General features: G+C 48.1%; 1 protein-coding gene across 1 annotated transcript in view; it reads right to left on the bottom strand.

The window, feature by feature from the left end:
* ITPR1 (inositol 1,4,5-trisphosphate receptor type 1) overlaps nt 1-19,976 on the bottom strand; it is a 159,998-nt gene extending 140,022 nt beyond the window's left edge. Inside the window, exons 1-3 of the mRNA XM_082288495.1 lie at nt 19,869-19,976; nt 5,350-5,457; nt 1,596-1,666 (exon numbers count right to left, since the gene is read on the bottom strand). Coding sequence (XP_082144621.1) covers nt 1,596-1,666; nt 5,350-5,441 — 163 coding nt within the window. The 5' untranslated portion in view covers nt 5,442-5,457; nt 19,869-19,976. The remainder of the gene's footprint in view (nt 1-1,595; nt 1,667-5,349; nt 5,458-19,868) is intronic.
* Nucleotides 19,977-23,878: the final 3,902 nt, after the last annotated feature.

Genomic DNA, 23,878 nt, shown 5'->3' with positions numbered 1-23,878 from the left:
TTATTCTTTCATATGATTTTAACATCAAGAATGCCTCAAGTCAAGGCTCTGCTTCACATAACAACATTGTTCTTTCTTGGAGAGCTTAACACTGAATGCTGAAACTTCCCCAGGTTGCCTCTTTAGTGTTTCAATTATCAGCTCTTCAGTTTTCCAGGAAAAAAAGGGAGAAAAACCAACAAGAACTCACAGACTTCAGCAATATTTTAAAAGGAGAGTTTCATTATATGTGACACTGTGTCATGGCAAAAAACCCCAAACCCACCCAAATAACAGCAAGCAAAACTAGCAGTACAGATGGTACACGATTTTCAAGAGCCATCACCTGCAGCTCTGGCCAAATCTGAATGGAATTATGGTGGTTCTGAGGCCCTGATAAAGGCAAAGCACAACCAAGGAAACAAGATTCAAAGAAACAAGACACACATTTGCTGCTACATCTGAAACAATAAAATCCAGATCAGAACTGTAGAATATTTGGCAGAGTTATCCTTCGGGTAGAAGATGCAACCCAGGAGAGAGAAAAAGAATTCAAGGTCTTTGCAAACAAAATCCCAGTTAGTGCTTCTCTTCCTGTCTGAGGCCTTTCTTGGACAAGTCAGCCCTTGCCAAACTGTGCAAAGCAGCATCCCTAATTTCTTATCACTGGGCATAAGTCTCCTGGCAGAATGAAAGCAAAGCCCAAGGTAGCTCGTATCAAATCAGGTCAGACAACAAGAGTTGTGGCAAACACTTGCTTCTTTTTGTTTTCCTCCTCCCTGAGGCAGGTTTGGTACTGGCTAATTAGAATGTGTGATAGAATGGAGAAAAAGAAATGAAATTTCCAGGGATCCTGGAAGTTTGGACAGATGTGAAAGGCAAACAATTGACAACCTCAACCCCACCCCCTCACAAAGGTTTCTTATCAGTTCCTGGGTTTGGCTGGGACAGAGTTAATTTTCTTTGCAGTAGCTGGTGGAGCCACATTTTGTATCTGTGCTGGAAACTGCTGATAACACAGGGATGTTTCAGTGACTGCTGAGCAGATCTCTGCTCCTCACCTCACCTGCAAGGGCTGGGGGGGCACGAGGAGCTGGGGGGGCACGAGGAGCTGGGGGGGCACGAGGAGCTGGGGGGGCACGAGGAGCTGGGGGGGCACGAGGAGCTGGGGGGGCAGAGCCAACTCCAGGGATATCCCAGACCGTAGAGCATCATGCCAGGATACAGAGCTGGGAGTGCCTGGAGTGATGGCATTTGTCTTGGCCCAACACCTGCCTGCCCATGGGAAATGAGGGATGAATTCACAAAGACATTGTTTTGCTTTGCTTGTGTGTGAAGCTTTTCCTTCATCTACTAAATGCCTTTATCTGAACACGTGAGTTTTCTCACTCTTCCTCTCCCCCATCCCACTGGGTGGAGCTGACTCAGGTTAAAACACCACAATCCCATAGACATTCAACACACACACATTTTTCCTCAGGAGCTGTCATTGGTGAAAGAAGATGGCACTAAAATATGCTACAGAAAGCACAGAGGCCAGAAATTGTTACACATCACTGCACAGAACGAAGAATCATTTCTAAGCAGAAGGGTAAGGAGCTGTCTGACCGACTTACCTCTGAATTTTTTGGGTGGGTTGTTAAGATCACCTGCTTCTGGCTGTACAACACACCGATCATCCACAAGGCTGCAAAGAAATGAGCAGTGAAGTGAGATTCCATCCCCCTGCAGCCCCCTACAGCCTCGTCAACAAAACCAAAGTCGTTCACTTGCAATATTTCATCCGAGTGGCCACTTCAGCAGAAGACATTCCCCAAATGCCAACTGATGCCAGATCTTTCTAAGAAGCATGCAGCTAATTTTTACTGTTGCCCAGAGCTATGCCCCTGGTAGGTGGGACAATAATTAAGTCATTGCTCCTGTGTTCTGCATTGCCTTTGTGTCCCCTGCTCGAGGTGCAGACAGAACAGCCCATATTCTAGGGAGGTGACAGACAGCCTCAGGACAGGTCCTGCCTCTTGGACAGATTTGAGTCACACTGCAAACGTGTTTATATGAATAGAGAACAGGAAAATGTAGCAACTGTGCAAACTGGACATTGACCCTGTGACCCCTCAAGTATTAAGAAATGGCAAGAACAGTCACTGCCACAATAAAAATTGACTCCTGAGAGAAAGGAAGGCACAAATGTACCCTCCTGCTCACCAGCCAAACACAAGGTGAGTTGAGGGATTGATCCAACCTCCTCCTGTTCTACCAGGAAGCAGGGCAGTTGGACAAGTGAACCCAAGAGATTCCAAGAGGGAATGCCAGGACAGAGCTTTCTGTCCCTGCAAAACCCCCACAGGGTCAGCTGAAATCCCACAGAATAAAGGGAATAGTTAAGAAGCACCTCTTCCCACTGCTCTGCCTGAGCAGCTTTGGATCAAGGTGGAAGTGTGCTTTTCCCAAACACTGCTTCCAAATTGGAAAATTGCACCTGTAAAATTGTAACCAAACACTTTGGGGGTTGATTTGGTCCTAAATGACTCAATTTGGCCCCTCATATCCAATCTGTCAAAGAGGCTTTCTACACAAACGTAGAAACTCCAAGGTCAAAGGTTTGAGAGGTCCATTCTCATGCAGAATCAACTGGAGAAAGACTGAGACCTAGAATATGAGAGTTGTTCCTGAGCAGAGCAGAGGCTGGTCACATGCAGGGAGCATCTTGAGACAACAATTAGAGAAAATCAGGAAGTGCATGAAAATTAAGAGATCGGAGAAACTAAGTGGGCTCAACAGTTCTGTGCAGCTAAAGTTTGCATATGCAAACATTCAGAGTGAATTGCTTTTTCCCCATGGATTTCCTCCCTACTCAGTACTAGATATACATAGAGGTGCTCCAACATGAACAGTATTAACATTTGAGCTGAAGCACCTGCTTCTGATGAACAAAGGGCCAAAAATATCAAGGAGAAGGGTTACTCTGATCATCCCACACAGATAATCTCAGTGCAATATATCCCTCTCATCTGAGATTAAGTTGAAAGTAAAGAGGAACTTCCCAAACTAGTAAGAAAAAAATTTGCAGGGCGAGAAATACGAAAGAGGATATATTGTACACCAGTAATCATCATGATGACAGCACTGAGTTTGGGAAACAGCAAGAGTAAGGTTCTGATTAAGCAACATGTCATAGGAATATTAAATAGGAACATTCTTCAGAGATTTAGGACAGCATTAGAATGTAGAGGGGCGTCTGCTCCTCAACCTTCAGTAACCACATAACAAGTCATTACACATCATTATGACATCAGACTGTCAAAACTCCACATGGTCTAGAGGACAATTACACCAAATCTTTCCTTTGCTGCTTTAATTTTCTCCAGGACAAAGACTAAATTAAATATGGGACAAAACTAATTCGATTACGAAGGCTTATTAAGATGATAATGCATTTCATGTTTCACATAGCAATTAGGATTTCTGGCTTAAATTAGGCTCAGAGATATGTGGCCATTATATAATGCAGTTACCTTAAAACAGCACTAAGCAAATCAAAGAGGAGGCTTGAACACTGAGGTGTCTTTAGGCCTGCCATGAGAACATCTCATCAAGCCTAGGAAATACACGTGCTTGGGGCCTGCAATGTCCAAAAGGACTACCCATGGTGAAAAATATCTGCTCAGCAATGCCATCAGAAGCCACAGCCACTGCATACTGATCATCATGCACCGTATGGGATTCCACATGACATCACAACTTTCTACTCAGTCTGGAATTATTTACTGCCAAACTCGCTTCAGGACTGGGAAGAAAAACAATAGGCAGATGTATAGGATAATTCATGTTGCCAGTGTTCAGCAGATAGTATTTGGCCCGTCACACAGCTGATCCAGGACTGCAGAGTGCACGTGTCATATTTGACGAGGACCTGGGAAATCTGTCAAATACATTCGCCAAATACTATTCGACCAACCCTACTTACTACATCCCTTGCTTTTATCATACCTTCTTTCCTTTCTGGCAGCATCCCATATTTTCTTCTCTTTCCTATAATAGATCATGGTGCATCTTCAGTGTCTGCTTCCTTCTCTGCCCCCTTATTTTCCAGAATCCTAATAGCTAGAGGACTAAACCTACAAGTTAGTTTGGAGTCACTCAGGTGAGATTCCAGCCCATCGTTTCCTGCCGAGGCACTTACCAGGATGCTGTCTCTGTACCCTGCTTGGGAGCTCCATTTATCAGATGCATCTGGACTGTAGGCATCAAAAAAATGTGCTGTGACTGTACCCACCCTGAGGCCCTTAGGGCTACTGGAAATGAGAAAGAGCAGGTTGTGCGTGGGGCCCTCGCTCGGCACATCCCCGTGTGCCGCACGCTGCTCCCGCCCTCGCGCTCCTCACGCCTTTGGGAACAGGGGCAGAGGTGCTCCTGGAGCTTCTCACCCTGCAAGGGCTCCTCCCCTGGCAGCACCCAGCTCCTCTGCCAGCTCCTGATGTTTGCAGAGGTTCCTCCTCAGCAGGATCAGACATTCCCTGGCCCTCCTCAGAGCTGCGTTCCAACTTCACGGCTTTGCTCTGCCAGCTCTTCCTTTCCCCATGTGAAAAGCTACTTTTTTGGTTAATGGAGTAGCATTCACTGCTCCCTGCTCCAGAGGAGCTCTGCTCCAGAGCACCTGCTCCATGTCCTTGTGGAAGGCAGCACAAAGGGGCTCTGTGGGAAGCACGCCAGGGGCAGGAGACGGCACAGCACAGCTCCCACTGCAGCTCCAGAGCTCTGGCAAAGCAGAAGGGTCAAAACATGCTCTCCTTTGATGGGAGAAAAACAATTTTTGTTTGTAGGAGAAACCTCAAATTAAACCTCAATTTAAGACCAAACTAGCTGTAGCAGTGAGTTGCTGGTATTTAAACCATTTGGCTCGGGAATTTGGTTTGGGTTTTTTTTGTTACATATCTTTTTTAAACTACTTACATTACCTATGCTACATCCTTTTGTGCAGTCAGCAGAGTGCACTGGGGTCTGTCCATCCCTGACTGGGGGAAGGGGCAGGGAGGGACAGGACGGGACACACAGATGGACACGGGACAGACAACAACATGAAAATCATTGGATTGTATTCAGTCCCCCTCTCCCCACACCTTCACTTGCCAAGGTTCTTCCTCCCCACCACAGACATAAAACCACACTACAGCCATTGATACACTCTCCAGCCTCCCAAAATCTACCTTGCCATATTAACTTTAGGCCATTTTTAAATTTAGGGCCCAATCTATCCATAAAGCTCCCTTGCTTTACCCAGTATTCTCTGGGATCAGGCTCAGGAGAGCTAGCTGAGCTCTGCTAGTCCTTCTTACGGTGTTTTTAACACAAGAGAACAGCTGTTCTTACCCCAAAGTGCTAATAAATCCATTTGTTGAGCCCTCTGCATAGAGAGAACAAATATCTCCAATATGAAGGAAGCTCGACATCTTGTCAGTCATCTCTGGCTTACTGCCCCTGGAAGAAGGAATAAAGCACAACATTAATCAGGCAGAATTCCTTGGTGCAGCTACACAGGAGGTTACAGCAACAGGACCCTTTGCCTTTGATTGTTTGTTTGTTTGAAAAACTGAACAAGTTCTCGCAGTGGAATTTCAGGTACTAAAGAAAACCCAGCACTCCAGAGTGCTTGCTTGGAAAAATAAACCAGGGAAAAACAAGCAGCTACTGGCATCCCATTCCACGTGGGACTGTTTCACAGGCAGGCATTCGTCCCAGAGGAGCCTGCATTTCAGTCCAGCTGTACCAACCCATTCCATCCCACCTGCCAGAGGGACAGGGGACTGCTTCAGTTTAAGGCATATTTGTGCCTAAATCACATTTCTTTGCCAGAATTAAAGGTAGGTTTAAGCATCCTTTAAAGGTTCTCCTTTGTGCTGGAATGGTGCTCCTGAGAAATTCAAAACATTGACCTGATTTATGGCAACATTTTTTTGGTCATGTCAAAATTTTGACATGACACCAGCAGCCTCCTGCTTACACCTGCAGGCCCAGAACCAGAATCAGGTGAAGAGCCACTCGGTATGCCTGACAACAGATTTTGCATGTAAAAACAAAGATTAAGATTTTTCAAAGTCAAATGCTTTATCAGGAAGCCATATCCCTGTGAAATCAGTAATACTTCAATCCTGGGTTTAAAATAGATGGCTTAAATGTAACACTGAGGAGACAGACACCGAGTGTTGCCAACTTCCACTGTATAAAGAACTTTATTTTCTCTAAAGCCCCAAGTTCAAACGACACAGGACCCACTTTTCATTTAAATATATATAGAAAAAAAGTGAGTTTCAATCAGTCACAGCAACAAAGAGACAACATGAGCCCGGATAAAAAACCCACCTGAACAGATTTCCAAAGACATCTTTTCCAAGCCCATTTACTGGTTTCCTGGAGATCCTCCCAAGCCCTGCTTTTTGATCACCAAGTTCAAAAGGCTCAACCAGCTCCTGTGCTGGAGGTTTCAAAGAGCAGGAGCACCAAGCTGCTCCTCCCAGCAAGCTGTGAGCCCTGCCAGCCAACACTGCCCAGGGCCACGCTCCCACAGATAAGGGAAAAAGGACTCAAAACACTTCCACCCTCTCTCCCCATCACACCCAGAGAGGTTCTAAGTGGTTTAGGAACAGAACAACTGAGCAGCAGGAAATTCTGCTTATTCTAGAGCACAGCCCTCACTGTACAGGGATAAATATCCCTCTTCCCTGGATATTGCCTTGTTTACCAAAAGCATAAGGATCAGGTTGTTAAGCAAGGTTGGAGCTCAACAAGGACAAATTCACAGAGATCTCAAAGGTGATGTTTGCAGCTATGAAAGGGCAATAAAAACCTGAAGTTACACTTTTCTTCCGAAAAGCTCCAACCAGCTCTCCCTCCTCACTCCCAAAGGGTCCGTGCTGCTGGGAGTAACAATAACAACTTTCCTTATTACTAAGTCAAAGCACATTCTAGACATTCTATCCCTGTAAACCTGTGTCACTGGTACAACTAGAAACAAGTTCAGGAAAACCAGGAGATAACAGGCCAAGCTGACATGCAGGTAAAGGGGTCTCAGCTTCTCTGGAACCAAATCTGGGTGCACACAAAACCAAACCCTTTGGCTCCAGGTTGCTTGTTAAATGCCAAGTCCTTCAAGCACTGCACGTTACACAGTCTGTTCCCATTCTTTCTTGATAAGTGGACAAAAAACCACTGCTACCTATTTTAAGATATATGCCACGAAACATGCAGAAATAAGCAGAGTGACTGAATTAGCAGCACTGGAAATGTAACTTTCCCCGTTTCCTGACTTGGATGTTAAACTACCAATGTCAGACTAAAAAAATTTTCATCCCTCAAAATTAAGGTCAGCCCTGAATTAATGCAGCCCAAAGCAAAAGCTGTTTAAGCCAACAAAAAACATAGGTACTTCCAAATTAATCCTTTCTACAATGGCATTAAGGTTTCCTTTCCAGGCCGTGAGGGGGATTACTTTTTCCTTTGGGAGAGGCAGATGGAGGCAGATGTTCACCACAGCTGTTCCCAAGGGAACATGAAGGTCAAGATTACTGACTTCCATTAGAGATTTTTTTCTTGGCCAAAAAAAAAAAAATCTCAGACTACTGCCCAAAACCAGCCTTAGGGATGGACAAGCAAATTCCTGCATCGCTTTTCAGGACACAGCCTCAATTTTCTTACATTTTCTTCACTGAGGAAGACTCCAACATACCATGATACTGTAACCCTGACATATCACGACAGTGCAAACCCCTAGAAAAAGCTCTTCCGCAATTTATTGACAATTCCACTGATAAAATGCTTATCAGCTTTACCCATAACCATCACAGAGTTCTGGATAGCAGAAAGGTCGTGTGAAGCCTGGCAGCAGTTCAGTGAATTGAGCCGCTGCGCTCTTCACCAAACCCCTCTCAGAATTTCTGGGCAAGCTTGCAAAGTCATCACTGCAGAGCTGGGTTTGGGGCGCAGCCTGGAATCCCAGCCTCTCCTGCTCCCAACCAGGAGAGCTGTGCTCCTCACACCTCCTGCTGTCACCAGCTCTGCTGGAGCTGGGTCTTCCAAAGGGCTGATCTGGCTACAATAACCTTGTTTCCCAAGGCTTAGGCAAGGATTAATCGTCATCTGAGTCCTCACTCCCCCTTCTCTTGTATTTCTGAACACTGTTCTAACACCCATCAGTGTGATGTCATCTGCAACATACCAGGAGATGCTCCACCACCTCGGGAAGCAGGGAGCCAATTCCCACTGGGGTGAGCCTCTCATAAAATCCTGATTTATCCTAAGGCTTCCCCACAGTCAAAATGAACACTGTCTACATCTATTCTTTAATAGCCAAATAGCCCAAGCCAGTCCCCCTGACACTTCTCCTTAGAAATGCTGCTGCTTAGCTGGGCCAGGGCTCAGGAACAGGCTGGACTGGCAGATGGAGAGGGGGCTCAGTGACCCCACAGGCCTCCCCACGCACAAGGGAAGAGAATCATTGCTACACTGATTTAGCTTCAAAGCTTTTTACAGCCTCCTCACAAGGGACTAACAAAATTACTCCAGTTATTGGCACCAAGCACTAAATAATCAGCCACCTCAAATGTAGTATTTTCTACCCTTGACAATTGGGAAATGTGAAGCAAAAAGTGGAACTGGAAAGTTTTCAAGAGCAAAGTTCCCAGGTACCCAGTTTGAGAACCTTTTTCCTAAAAGATGCTGTCAACAACAGCAGACCACACTAATCCTCCCAAAATCAGACCTCTGTGGGGGTCATTTTTGATTATTTTCTTCAGCAGGACAAGCCAGAAGCGGAGGCAGTAAAAATCTGTCAGCCTTGGCACATTTATCCCAAGTTCACAGCCCAGGGAGACCACAGGGATTGAGAGAACAGGTTTGCTCCTGGATACATCAGTCAGAGCATCTGGGCACATCCCCCTGGCTGAAGAGGGGACACTTCCCTCCACAAGGCACTGACCACAGACAGGAGATGACCATCAGGAGTCCCTGGAAGTGCAGGACAGGAGGATCCTCACACCCTCCCTGTACCTGGCTCCAATGGGTACAGCACAATCACACGGCTCAAAAAGCAATTGTGCTCCATAGACAAATACAACCATTACCCCACTATTTATTTATTTTAGATATGCCAGTGCCAAGAGCAATTGATTTGTACTAGAGGAGGGGACGGCTCTAAGAGAGCATTTGCAGCTATTCTGTGCATAATCCCAGTTTTAATGGCACTGTCCCAGCCTTCCAAGAGGGGAGTCCTGCCGGAAATTCACCCTGTTCCAGCCGAAACACGGCAGTGTTACCCAGGGAGCATTGTCCTCCTCTTCCCCTTAAACACTGCAGGAAAACAAGATTCCCCCTAGGTAAACTCACTTCAAAAAAATCAAAGATGAAGCACTGATAAGCACAGCAATATCTAGCAAAAATGAAGTCAGGTTTCTCCAAGCAGCTTCACTCAGGTGGCAGCAATGTCGACAGCAGCAACCCAAGCTTTAAAAATAATGTTCTTCTCCCACTAAGCTGAAGGGTCTAATTTTAACAGACAGAAGGACTTGCCAGACTACAAAAGAAACGTGAACTAAAAGTGGACTGTACGTTGAGAAGTTAACTATATCTGCCCACAGACATCAAAAAATTCCTGGGAGATGAACACATCCTACAGTATTTTTTAAGCCCTGAAAGCCTGAACTTTTATAATTATGTTGGTGACTATTTCCTTATGTCTATATAAAAGTGACTGTCTGAATATGTTTTGTATACAGTTTATCTGCACAGGAGAATAAAATCAAGTCTCTGTTAAAGAAACTGACCAAGAATAAATAAACAAACATAGAAATCTGATTAATTTCATGTGAATTTCAAGAAACTGCCCCACAAGTTATTTTGCCAGTCTTTACTCTGTGTGGCTAGATCTGAACATGCATTAGCTAAACCCAGGCAGAGAAATAAACCCAGGAAAACCTGCTATTCAGCTCAGGAGTTTCAGGACTTCCCCCTCCTGCTCTAGTGAGCACAAATCTGCACCACAGCATCACGAGTTTGATGTTCTGACTGAACAGAAAGTGACAACTCCAGGGTTCAGTTCTGATTATTTCTTAGTACAGATTATCTTGTGTGTATCTTCAGAACCAGATGCTTTTCCTACAGCAAAAAGGACTGAACAGAACCAGTTCTGAAGCAAAGAAAGGGTTTGTACAAGCCCTTGACCACGGTTTGTCCCCAAACCCAAGGAGAAGCTCTGCACACCCAGAACGGTTCCCACCAGCTCTCAGGACCCTGTTGTATTTTAGGGCACAAGCAGAGCATACACTCAGCCTAATGGCCTTGAATAAACCAGGATAAGCTAAATAGAGTCCCTGAAATTCAATCCTTTTTCTCATGAAAACACATTTCATACCAGCAGTTAAAGAAGGATTAACAGTGAAAACACTGCGAAATCAAACTGACTGCTCAGTATCAAATACCTTAATGAGGCTGCTGCCTTTTCAAACTCTCAGAATGGGAAATGCAAATGCTTTGTAAACATTTCATGATAATTTCTCTCATCACTCATCTCCCTCCCGATGCTGCTAGGAAAAGCAGGTTTCAAGAGAGACGCTGCAAGTTTGCTTTCCTTGAAGAGCCGAGTCAAGGCCCCTTTTGAAGTCCCTCCTCACGGGGACTGTTTGTGACAACATCCCTGCACTGTGTCATTCCTCATCTCAAGCATTTGTGAAAAGGCTTTTTCAAAGAATCTGAAGCTATTTCCCTGGTTTCATGTCTCACACGTCTGCTTTGCGTGGGATTTTAATTCTTTACCCTGCAACTGCAAATCCTGTTTTCAAAATAAACAAGCCCAAATGTGTCTTATTGCCGACTGTTTGAATCCCAGCAACTGGGATACAAATTACTGTATCTTTCTAAGATGGTTCTAAGGATGTTTGTTTAGAGCAAAAAAAAGCTCCTTGCTGTGCCCTGCAGTCCCAGGATGCACTCAGGTCTCTCCTGGCAGATTTTAACTGTGGTTTAGTGCTCAATTCAATAAACACTGACAATTTTATACATACTGGTACCAAAACTGGAGCAGCACTTTATCAAAGTCTTTTCCACTATCTTAGTTGTTTAGGAATAGAATCTCAAGCCATACTTAAGTGTTTCAATTTCATTACTGCCAACAGGAAACTCCAGAGTGGAAGTTTAATTTTGTTTCACTTTTTGACAGAAACAAGACCAGAGTTTAAGGGTAGAGAGACAACAAAGAAGCAAACACAAAGAACTGCTTAAAGGCATAAGCAGAATCGTCCAGAAATTAACAGATCTGAGAACCCCCCAAGACCAGGTAAGTCTGTGTTTGAATTAAATGGAATTGGGTCATGAATACTGGTAAATTAGGCCAAGCAAGTTAACATTTTTTAAATGCAACCAGACCCTGCACTGTGAAAGACCAGTGCTTAAATAATCTGATACATCCAAATTTTACAAGATTACTTGGCTGAAAGTCTGGCCCTACAGACTAACCAAGATTTCGCGTGGTTTTTTGGATAACGCCCACAGTGCATTCATTCTGTATCTATTTTCACAGGTGCAGCTAACTTGAAAATCTGAACCCAAACCTGACGTTTCTCATTCTTATTTCAGTAAAAGAAATGAAGGTTTCCTCCCTGAGGACACTGAGAAAAATTCCTAAGAATCCCATTAAAGCAGCTGAAGAAGGGAGGAAGTGCTTTATTTAAAAGATCACCCAGTGAATAATCACTGTGCTGGGGCTGAGGACAGAGCTCCGTCATCTGCCAAGCTTCTGACTTAGCAAATCTAAAAGGAGCTCTTTGCACTCGCCAGGGAAAGGCAAATAAAGGGATTTTGGGATATGGAGCAGGCCATGTCCTGAACTCCGGGATCCTCACACACCTGCAGTGGGACACAGCTCAGGCACAGCACTGGGAGGGTTCAGCACCGCTCATTTTATGCACATGGAGTTCCATTTCAGAGATTACACATTAAAAAAACCCCCAAAACTATCAGTGCAGTACATTTATCTACCACAGGATCTTGTTTTCCCCTCAGCTGCAACCTTTCATGTCCAGGAGACTGCTATCTGCCACACATGGGCGGCTGATGAACCGTTAGATTAAGGAGGAGAAATGAACTTTCTCAGACAAAGTATTTTTCCTCCTGATGCTTAAAACGCAGCAGATTTTTCTCCAATTTCCAGGCTGAGCAGGCAAGATGGAGGCTGGGGAAGAGGGGAAGGAGGGAGCAGCACAGCACTGTGACTTTCTCAAGGACATGCAGCAGGTCAGACTGTGAGGCCGGATCTGAATCCAGGTCTCCCGAATCCCCATCCACCAGCCCACACTCCCCTCTGCTCCCAGGAGGGAGATCAGTCTCACTGCACATCTAATCAAGCACACGCTCCCCCTTTCTCTAAAAATAAGTAGGAAGAGGAGCGTAAATTCACACAGCAAGATGATGGCCAAGTTAATTACGTTCTATTCATGCTATGTGCCCCTTCACAGATAAATAGATTCTTTTTATCATATCACTGACAAACTTACTCAGAAGTTACTATTTCATAGGTGCAGCAGCAGTTTAAGAAAACAGATAAAGTAACTCATTTTGGTAACTTTAACCTCAATAAAACCTCAGCACAGGAAAGCCAACGTGCACAGTGTCCTTTTCTCCTTAGAAAGGGTGCCTGCATTTGTTTTTTTTCAATTATTTTCCCAGTGCAACCAGACAAGCTAGTTACAGGAAATTCAGGTTAGAAGCATAGAAGCTACACTCTGACAGCAATCCCTTACACAGCAGCCACTGACTGAGGTAAGAAACACGACTGACAGATCCTATTGACAGGCATCTGCAGACAGCTGGAAAAAGAAAATCAATTAGAGACACACTGTCAGGGGAAAAATACCATATTTTTGTTCCAAACCAAGTACAACCTGACAGCATCTTTTTAATCCCATTAAAAGTAAGGAGCACTTACTGAAGCTGATACTTCCTGAAGTCTATCCTTGCTGACTCCAGCCCTGCTGGGAGGAGGCAGCCTGGACGTCAGCCTCTGGACGAGGCCCCTATGAGCACACAATGTTTTCCAGCATATTTCTATCAGGAGAGAGCTGGAACATGCCAAAAGGACCAGGACAACCAATGTCATGGGGAAACAGAGCAAGCTTGGATTATTACACCAACTGGAGTTCGGCCAAGGAGCAAAGATGGCCAGGGAAGAAGAGGGTATGGAACAGTCCCAATGTCACTTGGCGTGGCCAGGTACCTCCTGAGGGCTCAGCACAGCAGGGGCTGGTTCCTACAGCCCGCTCCCCACATCGACCCGCCACGCTGCCTTCCTCGCACTCCTTAGCAAACGCGACACTCCCTAAACTCAGCAGCGCAGTTTCCTCGCCTGTCCCCCTGAGCAGCCTCCGTCCCCCAGCAGCTGCTCGCTCTCTGCGTCCCCACTGCCCAGCACCTTCCCCTCCACGTCCCCTCTCCAGCACCGCACCTCGGCGGGGGCTCCCTCTCCTCCATGGTGCTGCTGCTGTCGGTCTCCAGGGCTGGGCTTTGCAGGGCGTCCCCCGGCACGCTCGGGTCCCCACTGGCAGTGAAGCCAACGCTTCTCTCCGCTCGCAAGCCCCTGCAGGCTCCGAGGGCTCGTCCGTGCACCCGAGGCAGGACCCTCCCGTGGGTGCGCTCACCGCTCGTCCCTCCCGGACACCTCCGCAGGCTCCCGGCTCTCTGGATAAAACCTCAGCGCCCAGGACAACCAGCCCAAGAGGAGGAGCCACTGCCAGCACATGATGAGCACGTGTGGAGAGCCACTGGTGGCCAGGGGACCTACTTTGAGCTCTGCTGAGCTGAAAAGCCCTGATGGGCTGGGCTCCTTTACAGATGAAGACTCCAGTTCCCAGACTGACTTTTACCTGTTGGCCTCCCAGCTGTAATTTTCTAGAAGGCAAAGGTTCAAAATACTGAACCACCCACGAGCATTAGCATCTGAATCTATTAAACACTTAAGAGAGGAGCAGCCAAGGATTGCAGAGTTATTTTAATCAGAAGTTTCCAATTAACCGTTCAGATCAAGCACCATCAGCCAGCCGAGGTTGGTGTTGCATCTGTGGCCATGTGTTTCTCCTTGGAGTGGGATGCAGATGGGACATAGCTGGACTGCAAACAAAGCTTTTTTCTTCACAACTTCTTGGCAGATTTCTGAATTTCTGAAGAAGTGGACAGGATGGGCCAAGACACAACAGAAATGTTTACACAAGCTTCATGCAAAACTGCTACTAAACAATTCCATAAAATCAAAACCAAAGTACAGCCCTTGGGCAACAGCAATTTTTTGGCCTTCTACGATCAGAGATGTCTTCCATGTGCATTCTCAGAAGTTATCATCTTCTGACCACAGACATCATGCACCAGGCAGGATGAGGAGAGAATGAACTGCCTGTGTCCATCATGACATTGGGTTCAATCATCCAAGCCTCTTCCCTTAGAGCTCAGCATCACATTACTCCAAAAGCAGAGCATTACCTGACATCCTACCCCAGAAACATCTGGCATTTCCACTTCTCACAGCTATTCCCCCTCCTTTGATCACCTGTGCAGCCAAATGGTCACAGACTGGCTTGGTTTGAAAGGGACCTGAAAGATCATCTCGTTCCAGCCCCTGCCATGGGCAGGGACACCTTCCACTAGAGCAGATTGCTCCAAACCCTGTCCAACCTGGCCTTGGACACTTCCAGAAAAGATTATCAGTGAGATATGAACACTCAGCTTCCTGTACCACTCCTCCTCGTGTTGGCGTTCTGGCACGTGAGGATGCAGTTATATTGCCACAAGCCACAAATAACACAGACTTCCATGCACACTTCCAACCCATTTTTCTCTCCAGAGGGTTAACTTGCTCAGATATGAACTGACATTTTATTCTCCATAGAACACTGCTAGGAAGTTCTGATCCAAGTTTTGACAAGCTTAACCAAAACCACAAGTATGAAAATGAAACTCCTCTGAGTTCAGAATCCACAGCTGAATGTTGCAGCTTTCCTCGCCTGAATTACAGTTTCTGTAGTTTCCATTTCATCCTCATCTTTTTCACAGAACAGAATCCCAGAATGGTTTGGGCTGGAAGGAACCTTGAAAATCATCTCATTGCACCCCTTGCCACAGGTAGGGACACCTTCCACTATCCCAGGTTGCTCCAAACCTCATCCAACCTGGCCTTGGATACTTCCACGGATGTGGCAACCACAGCTTCTCTGAGCAAACCTGATCTCATAAACCACAACTGCCCTGAAGATCTGGAAATGTACTTTCTCAACAGGTACAGCACAAGCAAGAGCTACATGAGGAACCTCTGGATGCCTCTGCCAATCTAACAAGTAGTTGCAGCACCCTGGAAAGAGGGCTCCACCTCCATCCACTGCCTGCCCATGCCAAGGCAGAGAACCAGGCAATAATTGCTGTAGTGCTATTGTAGTGTCCGTGGGGAGCAGAAATTAGACAGGAATATCGAGCCAGATCAAAGCTCGTGCAGTTTTGGCATCCTGCCTCCTGCAGCAGCCTCCAGGAGAGGCTCGGCGGAAGAGCACAGCAATCATTTGGAACAGCACGGACACAGCCAGCATCCGGCCCCACAGCACAGGGATACTCTGTGCTGGCTCTTCCAGTCTGGACCTTTACAACACCCCATAAAGCAGCACCCATCCCCAGCCAGCACAGGCCACCAGATCAAACTGGGCAGCTTTTGACTCCCCTTGTGCGTTACCACACACAAACAGCACAAAAAAAGGCTCCAGGCCACCCAAGCATCTTCAGTTTCTGTTGCTATCTTAGTGGAGGAAAGTAATTTGGGACATACTGTAATGCAGATTTTTAGGAATCAGGATTTACACCACAGCCTCATTGTGACAGAGATGTTACATTTACATAACTTTCTAGCAGCACATGATTTTCCACCTCTAAACCCTCTGGTCTCCATAAGCTGCTTTGGTGAGGCCGCCTTCCCTCACACTCACCCACGGGCGAGCCAGCAGCTCGTCTACCAGCTACTACAGAGCCACTACCCTCATCCCACCTCCCACGGGAGCCTGAGATTCCTCCTGGCTTTAAGACAATCCTACAACTACAACTATCTTGTATTTATGGGGTAATAATGTCTCAAAGACTCCCAGCACACTTTGCAACTTGACACATCAGGTATTCCAAAGGAGCTTGCTGTGCACTGAGGAATCACCACAGCCAACAAACCAGCCAGAATCACAGGAGTATGGAAGTTGGAAAAGACCTCCCAGGAGTCCAACTGATACCACTGTACCCACTAAACTGTGTCAGGAGGAGCCACACCTGCTCAATCTTTGTACATCTCCAGGGATGGGAACTCTACTGCCTCTCCGGGCAGCCCATTTCAGTGCTTGGCTACTCTTTCAATTGAAGTTACTTTTCCTCATATTTAACCTGAGCCTCCCCTGGCCCAGCCTGAGGCCGTTCCCTCTCCTCCTGTCCCTGTTCCCTGCGAGCAGAGCCCGACCCCCCCGGCTGCCCCCTCCTGTCAGGGACTTGTGCAGAGCCACAAGGTCCCCCCTGAGCCTCCTTTGCTCCAGCCTGAGCCCCTTTCCAGCTCCCTCAGCCTCTCCTGGGGCTCCAGCCCCTTCCCAGCTCCGTTCCCTGCCCTGGACACGCTCCAGCCCCTCAATGTTTTTCTTGCACTGCCCCCAAGACTGGAGGTGCCCCAGCAGTGCCCAGTACAGGGGACAGGCACTGCCCTGGTCTTGATGCCACACCAGTGTTGGGACAGCTCAGGTGCCATTGGTCTCTTGCCCACCTGGGCACAAACAAGTCCGGGTGGCCAAGAGCAGCTACACCTGCTCCAAGAGCTCATCAGAACAAGCAACACCTGCTCTTCTGTTGGCTTCAATTCAAGAGCAGGTACCAGACAAGGGCTCAAGATATCTGGGATCTGCTTTAATCCTGCTTGACAGCACTGAACAAGAAGTTCCACCTCAATACTGTCCATTTCAGCAATTTACCAGGAGTGACCAGCTCACCCTACAAGAAGCAGCCAAAGTGAACTTCTGCTTTCAGAATGGACTTCTGGACTACCCCAATTTGACTAGCTCATGGGACTGTTCCCTTCCCTCTGGCATGCACACAGTACTGGAGGAGCTGGAACCCCAAAATTCACCCCAAACCTGCCACTCCTGCAGGTGCCTGGCCCTGTTCTCATGCCGCCATGCTGTCAGGGACATTCAGCACTGTCTTTTGCAAGAAGAGTTACTGCAAAATCAGACCAAGACCTCACACCACCCAGCAGCAGGACATGCGGGTTTGCAAGTCTCACTCTAAGCTGCAATGGCCTCACTTGTGAGCCGCCAGGACTTGAGATTATTTCTTCACTTTAACTCAATTCATGCACTTTCTAGACTATGCCACACCAAAACAGGTTTGTTGAGGGAACACGAGAGGATTGATGGTGCTGTGGATAAGATCATGTTACAGAACCACTGAGGCTAGAAAAGACTTCCAGCATCATCAAGTCCAAGCTGTGCCTGATCCCTACCTGGTCCCCAGCCCAGAGCAGCCACATCCAAGCATTCCTTGGACACCTCCAGGGATGGGGACTCCACCACCTCCCTGGGCAGCCCATTCCAATGCCTGGCAGCCCTTTCAGTTAAGAATTCCTCCTGAAATTACACTTCCCATTTATAACCAGAGATCACACCTGTCCCTTACACCCCCTCTGTCCTGTTCATCAGTCCCAGGACAGCTCCATTCATCCCAACCTGCAGCTCCACCAACCATCACCAAAGAAACACACCCAATGCTCCCCCACTCCTGTGCTCTTAACTAAGGCCTCTTCCACCCTCCAACAATGGTGTTCAGGATTAGCACATCTCATAAAAATACACCATTTCCCCGAGCTAAGCTCCACCCCACGATTGCAAAGGCAAACCAAAGTTACTCTTGTTTGTTTACTTCCTAATTTATGAAACCCTGTAAGAGGAAACTATTTTCAAGGCTTAATCAACACTGCAAAACAAGCAGATGGGGGAAAAAACCCTCATCTAAGCAAACACTTTAATCTTGGGGAAATAAGGTATTTTAATAAGAAAAACCCCTATTATTGACAAACAAGAGGCAGCTTAAAGAAAACATTAGAAATAATCAGCTCAGCATCAGCTTGTTTTGAAGCACATTGGCACTGTGGTTTTATTTTCACAGTGAATCCTTCTTCTGCTTTAGGCACACTGAGCACTACACCTTCACACCAGTTTGAGCTGCTGGGTCCCACAGTGGTCAACTTTCACGTTTGTTTCACCAAGTGTCCTGTCACACCTGAATTTCTGGCCTGATGGATGCCACCAGCTTTCTCTACTCACTGAACAGCCAGTGCTGGGCAGCCAAGCTCTGCTCCAGCCATGACACCCAGCAATGCTGTTACTGTGTCAGGCACTTACACCAGCAAAACCACAAGGCATTTAGAACCTGGAATACTCGCTGTGCACGGAAATTGGCATAAATGAAGGTACAGAAAATAAGCCAACAAGAAATCCAGTGCCTGGTAGCCCATTAACTTGGCCACAGAGGAACCACTGAGGGAAAGGAAGGGATATTGGCCTCACATGGCATCCCACACTCACACAGCTGAACCCTGCAAGGAAAACAGCTCCACCATGGGCCTCTGGCCTGGACTGTGAGTCAGTCAATGCCCTGGCTCAACAGGTCTGGAAGTCCTGGGATACCAGGCAAATTTCCGAGCACAGGAAAAGAACTGCAAAGGCAAATAGTAAACACACTTTAAGAAATAAAACATGCACAGGTACTGATGCTCATTAATAAATAAAACCAATGGCTCCCACACACACTACTCCCCGCACGATTCACGGTCACTAAATCTTCATCAGGCAAAGATCTGGATTGTATTAGCCGCGTTCTCCCTTCCTGATTTGTGAGCAGCAGGACCACAGCCCAATCCATCCGTGGCTGAGCAGGCACACAACCGCTACACAGCAATAAATTCAACTCAAACCTTTCACCTGTTGAAGTCTTTTTAGACAAACTCTTGGGGGCCAAAGCGGACTCACCTGGGGTAAGGAGGGGAAAGGCCGAGCCAGCCGCAGCTGTTCCCGCTGCATGGAGCCCACTGTCCCCAGCAGCTCCGGGGAAAAGCCCCCGGAGCCCCGCACAGCAACAGGCACAGGGAACCCGTGCCCAGCCGGGGCAGCGCCAGTCCCAAACAACCCGCAGGACTCGAGCGCTCGGCATGAAGACGTAAAGCCGCTCGGGATTATGGCACATCCCACGTACATGGACGGGGAATGCACATGTGCCCCCACCCCTTCCCCCGCTGAAGTCCAGTTATTGTAGTCCAGGAAACAGCCAAATATTTGGCCTGTCAGGCCAGTCACCGGGACCCTCCGAAACATCCACCCACAGCTGCCCGATTTTTGACCATTTAAGAGGAAGATCGCCCATAGCCAAGTCCCCATCGGCGCTCACAAGTGTTTACATAACGCGGAACATCCCTCGCAGCTGAGCCCCAAGTACGGGGGCAAAAACACAGGGAAAGTTGGAGCGGACGCGCAGCTCCACTGCCGAGCCCACAGTGGTCCAGGGGACGGGACCCCGGTCCGGCAGCGCTGCGGGACCCGCCGGGACGGCGGAGGGGTCCCTGCCCGGTCCTGGGAGGGCTGCGGCGGCCGGGCATCCCCGCCGAGCAGCGGAATGCATCCCTGCACAGCAGCGGGCTGCATTCCCGGGTATCCCCGCCTAGCAACGGGCTGCATCCCCCGGGCATCCCCGCCCAGCACCAGGCTGCATCCCTCGGGCTGCGGGACGGGGCTGCCCCGGCGGCCACTCACCGCCTTCCTCCCTCCCCAGCCGTGCCCGCTCTCTCCCGACCGTACCTGGCTACGGAGGCGCGGGGCGGGTTATGGGCGGCTCGGCAGCCCCATTCCGGCGGCGCTCCCGGTCCCGCTCCCGGAGGCTGCGCCCGCCGCCGGCTCAGCTGCGCGTCCACATGGTCACTGCGCTCCGCGCCCGCCGCCGCGCCTTAAATAACCCATGAGGCACGCTGGGTAACCGAGTCCTGCCGCCGCCGCGCCGCCGCGGGGGGGCGTCCCGCAGGACTACAACTCCCAGTGTGCCCCGCGCGGCACTTCGGGCAGGGGCCGCGGCCACCCGCGGGTCCGTGCGGTCAGTGATGGGGGTGAACCCCCGGGTCCGTGCGGTCGGGGATGGGGATGAACCCCCGGAATGGGGACGTGGTTGTGTTTTGGTCCGGGGGGCTCCGCACAGAGCCCTAGAGTGGGCGGGGGGCGAGCGTACAGGGGTACCGGGCACAGAGGCTGCGGGGAAACCAGCCAGGGAGAGTAAACACTGAGTAAACACTGAGTAAACCAGGTGTCAGTCCGACTTGGGGAGCGCAGAATGGCCGGGAGGTGACGGCTGAGGTGGGCGCCTGCTGGCACAGGTGCTGTCACCTGTGCCGTGACTCAGGTGCGAGCCCTTGGCTGAGCAGGGTCACGGCTGTTCTGCAGGAAACGGCTCCAGGCTCTGGAAACAGCGAGTGTCTCTGGGGTTCCTCTTCACTAAAATTATGGCACGGGGGTATCACTAATGCGGCGTCACAACTTCAGACAGAATGACCAGCAGCACATATAAAACAGTAAGATTTCATTTATTTATTGTATTATGCAATTATTTGTCCTTAAATATTAGCCAAGGTTATTTCCCACAGTTACACCCTAATTTTCCTGCCCTCTGTGGCTGGCTGGCAGCACCCAGAGACGTGCAGAGGTGGATGCAGTGTTTGCCTGCGGAACAACTGTATCGCTTTAACTGGGATTTAGGTGAAGGAAACACTTCCCTCCGCTCACTCCCACCCACACCCACCTGCTGCCGTGGGTAACACACAGGAATGGTGCCCAGCTTCTTGCTTGTTTCCCTCTCTAAAGCAGCAGGATAACGCTGATGAATGGGAACAAGCCCAGATTAGCCAGTGTTTCAAATCAACATAACCTCTCCCTGCACTGGTTCTCCATTAAAAATAACTCCAGAGGAGTTGTAGTTGTGGCTCTGGAGCAAGGGTATGCAGAAGCTGAAGCCCGTGACTCAGGAACTGAAGCGAAGGTCAGAGAACAGAGTTTTATGGGTTTCTTACATGGCTGCAATACTACAAACCATTACTCATCAGGAATTTGGCAGAGCAGTGGTGCCTAATATCATTAGATAATCCTAATGAATTCTTGTGTAATCAAATCTAATCTCTGGATGGGTTCAGCAGGCGGAGGCTGTGAGTGGCTGCAGTGGCTCCGAGGCAGTGACAGAAGGGCTGTCACCAGAGCCAGGGGCAGAGCTTTGCCTGCTGAGCACCTTGAGCAGCTCTGCAAACAGCGTGCCTTGAAACAGCTCCAGCACTGAGGGATAACTCTGAGCAGCAGCAGTGGGGGAGAACACGGGAACAGGCTGCCCAGGGAGGGCGTGGAGGCTCCCCCTCTGGAGACATTCCTCTCCCAAACGCCAAATACCAAAGGCCACATTTTCTCTTACAGACTACGTTTATGATTCTGGGTCTTGGTCAATTCTTCAAGGCCTGAGGAGCTTATAGAATCCCAGGATGGTTTGAGTTGCTCCAAACCTGGCCAGTTGTATCCAACCTGGTCTTGGGCACTTCCAGGAATGGGGCAGGCACAGCTTCTCTCTCTAGGCAACCTGTGCCAGAGCCTCCCCACCTTCCCAGGGAACAATTTCTTCCTAATATCCAATCTAAAGCTATTCTCAGTCAGTTGTAATCCATTCCCCCTTGTCCTGTCATTACATGCACTTGCTACTGATGGCCCCTCACCAACTTTTGGGCCTTCAGCCAAAAATACTGACCAAGCTCTGTGAAGAATGTGCTCGGTTTGAAGGGGTGCTGGCAAAGACAAGAGAATCCTGGAAGTTTCCAGTGGAGGAAAACGTTTCCATTTGTCTTTAGGAACTTGCTCTGGGATGCTGCTGCAGGCAGTGAGTTCATACGGCTCCTATAATCTTATAGCTCTAAGAAGAGGTAAATAATTAGGGCAGTCTGGGAGTGGAAGAGGTCACTTTGGGAAGTACCAGAGCTATTCCCTTAAAGGAACTTTCCCTGACAATGGGAACTACAGCAGGCAGCCCTGAGATGGGAAGAGAGTCCTGTTCACTCAGTAGCAAATGAGAGCTGGGCTTGGAGCCCACACACCCCCAGAGGGTCGAGGGAATGAACTCAAGAATTCAGAGAGGAAGTAGTGAAAAAACACGACGTGGTAGGTATCGCTTCAGCCCTGGGAGCTATAATATGAGAGTTTGGCCCAATTTCACATGCAGTTTCAGTCACAGGAAAACAACTTGTGAGGGATTTTTATTATTTTTTTGCTATTGGAGTACTTTGTTCTTTTTCTCCTTTTCGAACCTACTTTATTTTTAGCAATTATGGAAATTCAGCATTGATGAAAGACGTTAAAATGAAGCTTGAAGTCTTTTATTTGCTTTTTATTTCTATTGTCTCGTTTTATGCTGTCAAATTTGCAGCTAGCCATTGACTTCCCTGGGCTGTTTTGGAAACATTGCACCTCCAGCCTGCAGGGTGGCTTTGCACAGGTTTTGCCTCTGCTGTTGGCTCAGCTGCAGCTCAACAGCCCTGGAAGAAAAACGAGAGCAGAAGATATTCCAGGACTCTGAGGATCAATCTGTCTCCTCTTGCTCATGGCTGATCTTCACGATGAGGAAGCTGATCCCAAAAGTTCCCTGTCCTTAGGGAGATCCATGCCAGCACTCAGGGATGAAAAGCACTCCTGACAAATGCTAGGAACACCTCAGCCTCTCAGTGAAGTGCTGGAAAGTCTCTCATTCCCATCACAAATAACAGCAAGACCAGAAGTGTGGGGACTCGGTGTGAGGATAGAGAAAAACTAAAGCCTGCATGGCTGAGCACAAACATGATCCACACCAGGAAAAGTTCTCCAGAGTCCTCAGGATCACACACTGGAAGTTGGATGTTGCTCAGAAGCAAACTGTAATTATTTCATCTGTTCTCTGGGGAGAGTAAGGAATATGAACCCTCCTGATGGAACTACACAAATGGTGCACACAAGAATTCCAGGGAAACGAGCCATGAGAACAAGTGGGCAGGATACACTAGAGAGCTGTCATTGGAAATCAGCTGATTTTCCTGAATTCCGTCATCACACAGCCAGAATCCCATTGCTTTAATAAGGGGAGGTTATCCTGGCAGACTGTTTTCAGTTCTAGAAGTCTGTAGAATTTGGATGCCTACATTTTGCTCTCACTTCAGTGAATTGTGTTGGGCAAAATTTGGAAGGAGAAAAAAAGTTTTAATGCTCATTTTCATAGACATTCATTCACGGACACAGGGCAAAGATCACCGTGCCAACGCAAAAGGAGTATCTCCCTTTTCTGACCCCAAAGCAGCAAGGGTTGCTTGTCTAATTAAGTTTGCACTAATTTGTTTTCCTGCACTTGGATGCTTTTCCAGAGCACGTCACGGGGCAAAAGGGAGTCTTGATGGATGACTGGAATTCACCCCTGCGAGGCCGCCCCGCACTGCTGCTTCACACACAGCGAAACGTCCCAGAGCCAACACAGCTGGGTGCAGCTCCTTTCGGTACTCACACACACCGAACAACAAAACCCCTCCTTCACTCTGGCCACGCTTCTCTTTGCTGCAAGGATATGCAAAAAGTATATTGAATATTTGGAATTCATATCCCTCAGGATGAGTAAAGATTTATTTTGGCGTAGGGGATGATGCAGAAGGTCCATTCTGTTGATAGTTCCGAACAGAAGCTCCCAAAAGAAAGTAAGGATTTTACATGGCAAAGCACCAGAATCTTCAACAACTACAGTGAGCTGCAGGGAAAAATGATGGAAAACTCAG

The sequence above is a fragment of the Coloeus monedula genome, assembly GCF_965178545.1.
Source record: "Coloeus monedula genome assembly, chromosome: 11".
NCBI lineage: Eukaryota > Metazoa > Chordata > Aves > Passeriformes > Corvidae > Coloeus > Coloeus monedula.
Note: the sequence above shows the minus strand (reverse complement) of the source record. Positions and strands in the feature narration are given on the sequence as shown.